The 5,838-nt window shown below is 44.7% G+C and overlaps 1 protein-coding gene across 1 annotated transcript in view; it reads left to right on the plus strand.

Moving 5' to 3' along the window:
• The first annotated feature begins 234 nt into the window (after positions 1 to 234).
• Positions 235 to 5,838, plus strand: part of pdia5 (protein disulfide isomerase family A, member 5) — a 58,974-nt gene continuing 53,370 nt past the window's right edge. Inside the window, exon 1 of the mRNA XM_023980982.2 lies at positions 235 to 341. Coding sequence (XP_023836750.1) covers positions 276 to 341 — 66 coding nt within the window. The 5' untranslated portion in view covers positions 235 to 275. The remainder of the gene's footprint in view (positions 342 to 5,838) is intronic.

Raw genomic sequence — 5,838 nt, forward strand, 5'->3', positions numbered from 1 at the left:
TTAGGCATTAACTCAGAATATTTAAGGTTAAAGTTACGTTTAGGCATTAACTCAGAATATTTAAGGTTAAAGTTACGTTTAGGCATTAACTCAGACATCTAAAGGTAAGGCATTAACTCCAGATTAAGGTAAGGGTTAACGTCAACCTGCCTACAATCAATGCCTGCAATGCCAACTATATCCTCCAAAACTACATTTCCTAAACAGCATTGCGGCTGCTCAAGAATCCGTGGAAAACCGATTMCGCGTGCGTATCCAGACGTGGCAACGGCATCATGGCTTCTTGGAACCGCTACCGGAGTCGGATGAGAGAGCTGAAAATGTACACATTCGTCTTCTTGGTAAGTTGTTTGTGAAATATATACAGAGACACCGATAAGCCTAATGTTTTAATTACATGTATTTTTAAAATGTTTTTAATTAAACCTGCAAACGCCTGCGTGTCTTTTCCGCGTCTTCGTGAAGGCAGCCAAAGTTGACAGCACGGCCTTAGCAATTTTAAATCAGAGGCTGAACTTGAGCCTCAAAAATAGCCTAAGCCTAAAAAACAAGTGAATATAGTATATCTTGCATCTCGCTGTAGTTACATACCGGCATTCGCCAACATTTCATATTATTTAATCAAAACGTCCTCGTGAATAGACTACCAGCACAAGGCATCTAGTGTCCCTCCGGAGAATGTATATTGAAATCCTTTGAGAACGCAAAATGAACCTGGTTGGACAGAGACTTGAAAATAATGAACGGATTATTCCGCATAATCTAAAATATTAGACAATCAATCTGTTACATTGCTGAAGATTTCTATTCATCTGCATGCCTAGCTCAGTGCTATCCGGATTTCTTGGGACATATATACCCTAATCATAACCCATACCTAACCATTAGAAATGTCAACTTCAATGAGGGGTAGGGACGTCCCAAGGATCCCGGATAGCACTGACCGTTGCTTTACTTGTTAATCACCACCAAGTGGCTACTTTTTTCTATGGTTGACGTGGTTTACATTTATGATCAAAATGTCCTTTTAGATTCACTTCCAGCTAGCTAGATTCAACACAGTTTGGTTTATTATGACTCTCATGGGTATGTTGGTCAGTCATTTAAAAATATTTTATGATGATATATTGTTATACTTTACTTTCATTGAGTGATTGATACATTCATTGCTTATTGAATGTAAAGTTTGCTACAAATGTAACTTAGTTGGTTGCTACAAAAATGTTACATTGCATTAGCCTACATTTGAACCAACTCCTCGCTCAGTCCTTGATAGACTGGCCACATAATGACTGGATTTCCACTTCATTCCAATCTCGAGCCTTGTGCCCTGGAACCTTTCCTGTTCAGCATCCTGTTGTYTGGTTTAGTGGCTACCATGTCAAACAAAGGTGGGTGCTACTAGCCTACTGTTGTGCGATTGCAGGCAGGGGCAATGACATCACAGTGGGTGTGTGTGGAGATTAAGGGAGACTGACTGCTCTGTCTCTGTGTGTGCTGAAGGCTGTCCCGCTGTACTTGCCTAGCTGCGTGTCAAAGCAATGTTTTAAACCTCTTTAATGTGGGTTGAGGTTCCTCTTCACCTCCCCATCATGGTGGGTTGGTCGGTTGCCTTAGTGCGGTGAGCCGCCACAACTAACACTAACCACCCTAGAGTTATTCATACATCAATGGTTCCATCTCTATCAATTAAAAAGGACGGAACTCATTGACTACATCCCAAATTGCACCCTATTTCCTATATAGTGCACTATTTTTGACCAGGACCCATAGGGAATAGGGTGCCATTTGGTATATCGGTCATTTGAGAGAGGTGTTCATAATCCATCTCCTGAGCTCAGTGGTTGATAATTGAAAAGGGCTGCCACACACGTTGATCTCCATTACTGTTGTTCGTCTCATTAATCAAGAGCAAAATGAAGGAGAGAGTTTGACAAACAGAACAGCGGTCTGATATGCGCTGATTCAGTACGGCCCCTAAAACCTAAAATGGGACGACTTTTATTAAGCAGATTTGTCACCCCAGATGGAGGGTAAGCGAGCTCTGGGAGAGTGAGCCGCCAGCCTGGGTTTCTCTCTGCTGGCACCTTAGTAAGTGTGGCATTTTTTACACTGATGTAACGTGACACTTTTTTGGGCGATGAAGGTTGGTGCAAAGTGTGATAATAGACTTTCTTAATATATTCAAATGCTCGGGCTCTGTCCCAAATTTTATTTTATTTATTTTATATCAACTTTATTTAACCAGGTAGGCCAGTTGAGAACAAGTTCTCATTTACAACTGCGACCTGGCCAAGATAAAGCAAATCAGTGCGAGAAAAACAAGAGTTACACATGGGATAAACAATCGTACAGTCAATAACACTATCTGTGTACAGTGTGTGCAAATGAAGTAAGGAGGTAYGGCAATAAATAGGCCAATAGTGGCGAAGTAATTACAATTTAGCAATTAAACACTGGAGTGATATATGTGCAGATGAGGATGTGCTGGTAGAAATACTGGTGTGCAAAAGAGCAGAAAAACAAATATTGGGATGAGGTAGATTGGGTGGGCTAATTACAGATGGGCTGTGTACAGCTGCAGCGATCAGTAAGCTGCTCTGACACCTGACGCTTGAAGTTAGTGAGGGAGATAGAAGTCTCCAACTTCAGTGATTTTTGCAATTCGTTCCAGTCATTGGCAGCAGAGAACTGGAAGGAAGGCAGCCAAAGGTGGAGTTGGCTTTGGGGATGACCAGTGAAATATACCTGCTGGAGCGTGTACTACGAGTTGGTGTTGCTATGGTGACCAATGTGAGCTGAGATAAGGCGGAGCTTTACCTAGCAAAGACTTATAGATGACCTGGAGCCAGTGGGTTTGGCGACAAATATGAAGCAAGGGCCAGCCAACGAGAGCATACAGGTCGCAGTGGTAGGTAGTATATGGGGCTTTGGTGACGAAACGGATGGAACTGTGATAGACTGCATCCAATTTGCTGAGTAGAGTGTTGGAGGCTATTTTGTAAATGACATCGCCGAAGTCAAGGATCGGTAGGATAGTCAGTTTTACGAGGGTATGTTTGGCTACATGAGTGAAGGCGGCTTTGTTGCGAAATAGGAAGCCAATTCTAGATTTAACTTTGGATTGGAMATGCTTAATGTGAGTCTGGAAGGAGAGTTTACTGTCTAGCCAGACACCTAGGTATTTGTAGTTGTCAACATATTCTAAGTCAGAACCGTCCAGAGTAGTGATGCTAGTCGGGCGGGCGGTGCTGGCAGCGATCGGTTGAAGAGCATGCATTTAGTTTTACTAGCATTTAAGAGCAGTTGGAAGCCACGGAAGGAGTGTTGCATGGCTTTGAAGCTCATCTGGAGGTCTGTTAACACAATGTCCAAAGGGCCAGAAGTATACAGAATGGTGTCGTCTGCGTAGAGGTGGATCAGAGAATCACCAGCAGCAAGAGCGACATCATTGATATATACAGAGAAAATAGTCGGTCCAAGATTTGGAACCTGTGGCACCCCCATAGACTGCCAGAGGTCCGGACAACAGGCCCTCCGATTTGACACACTGAACTCTTATCTAAGTTGTTAGTGAACCAGGTGAGGCAGTCATTAGAGAAACCAAGGCTGTTGAGTCTGCCGATAAGAATGTGTTGATTGACAGAGTCGAAAGCCTTGGCCAGGTCGATGAATACAGCTGCACAGTATTGTCTTTTATCGATGGCGGTTAGGATATCGTTTAGGACCTTGAGCATGGCTGAGGTGCACCTGTGACCAGCTCGGAAACCAGATTGCATAGCGGAGAAGGTACGGTGGGATTTGAAATGGTCGGTGATCTGTTTGTTCACTTGGCTTTCGAAGACTTTAGAAAGGCAGGGTGGATATAGGTCTGTAACAGTTTGGGTCTAGAGTGTCTCCCCCTTTTGCAGATGGGGATGACCGCGGCCGCTTTCCAATCTTTAGGAATGTCAGACGATACGAGAGGTTGAACAGACTAGTAATAGGGGTTGCAACAATGGCGGCGAATCATTTTAGGAAGAGAGGGTCCAGATTGTCTAGCCCAGCTGATTTGTAGGGATCCACATTTTGCAGCTCTTTCAGAACATCAGCTGTCTGGGTCTGGATGAAGGAGAAGCAGGGGGGGCTTGGGCAAGTTGCTGTGGGGGGTGCAGAGCTGTTACCTGGGGTAGGGGTAGCCAGGTGGAAAGCATGGCCAGCCGTAGAGAAATGCTTGTTGAAATTCTCAATTATCATAGATTTATCGGTGGTGACATTGTTTCCTAGCCTCAGTGCAGTGGGCAGCTGGGAGGAGGTGCTCTTATTCTCCATGGACTTTACAGTGTCCCAAAACTTTTTGGAATTAGTGCTGCAGAATGCAAATTTCTGTTTGAAAAAGCTAGCCTTTGCTTTCCTAACTGACTGTGTGTATTGGTTCCTGACTTCCCTGAAAAGTTGCATATCGCGTGGACTATTCACAGCTAATGCAGTACGGTGTTTTTGTGCTGGTCAAGGGCAGTCAAGTCTGGAGTGAACCAAGGGCTATATCTGTTCTTAGTTGTACATTTTTTGAAGGGACATGCTTATTTAAGATGGTGAGGAAAGCACTTTTAAAGAACAACCAGGCATCCTCTACTGACGGGATGAGGTCAATATCCTTCCAGGATACCCAGGCCAGGTCGATAAGAAAGGCCTGCTCGCAGAAGTGTTTTAGGGAGCGTTTGACAGTGATGAGGGGTGTTCTTTTCACCGTGGACCGATAACGGACGCAGGCAATGAGGCAGTGATCGCTGTGATCCTGGTTGAAGACAGCAGAGGTGTATTTAGAGAGCAAGTTGGTCAGGATGATATCTATGATGGTGCCCATGTTTACGGATTTGGGGTTGTACCTGGTAGATTCCTTGAGAATTTGTGTGAGATTGCATCTAGCTTAGATTAGCTTAGATTATAGGACGGCCGGTGTGGTACGCTATCCTCTATATATAGTGCAGTACTTTAGACCAGACTCCTATGGGCCCTGCCCTGGTCAAAGGAGAGCACTATACATAAGATGCCATTTAGGATGCAGTTGCAGGGTGCACTACAGAAAGAACTGCCTGCCTGTCTTATTGGAAATGTCACCGAYCTGTGATACGGCATATGACGTGAATTTGATCAATAATCAAAGGATTTGCAATAGATTATTTTTCTGGTTATTAGAAATAGCTTAAACAAAAGACATAATCCAATGTGTTGCAGTTACAGCCACATCATGAAACAAGAGCCTAACATCCAAGGGGTTTGTTTTTCACCCTCATTACGTCCACTGCTCACTAAGACATCCCTGAGGCTATGAAGATGAGTTAGAGCTAGCATGCAGTGTATTCCCCTGTCTCTCTCTCTCTCCTGTCTGTCTCCATCACTAGGGAGTGTGGTCTCTAGTCTAAACCTGTCCTCCTGCTCCTGTTGATCACGTGTGTGTGTGTGTGTGTGTGTGGGTGTGGGTGTGGGTGTGGGTGTGGGTGTGTGTGTGTGTGCGCATGACTGAGTGCGGTGTATTGTGAAGGCAGACAGTCCTGTCATTAGGATGCTGCTCACATTGACACACAGCAGTGCCCTCATGTCATGGCCTAAGCCAAACGAGTGGAAGCTTTAGTAATAGGTAGTGTAGGGGAACCAACCAATGCACCGATTGCCAGGCAGCAGCCCAGCCATTGATCGGACTTGTTGCAGTATTGGCTGCCTGTCAAATGTCAGGGGATGTGATGCGTGAGCGGCGAGCACAACAATGTCAATGGTCCAGGAAAGGTTTGCAAATCCTCTCCTCATTCTGTGTGTGTGTTGCTCCATCCATCCTGATGTCTGTGTCCCTCTCCCATG

The sequence above is a fragment of the Salvelinus sp. IW2-2015 genome, linkage group LG36 (assembly GCF_002910315.2).
Source record: "Salvelinus sp. IW2-2015 linkage group LG36, ASM291031v2, whole genome shotgun sequence".
Lineage (NCBI taxonomy): Eukaryota > Metazoa > Chordata > Actinopteri > Salmoniformes > Salmonidae > Salvelinus > Salvelinus sp. IW2-2015.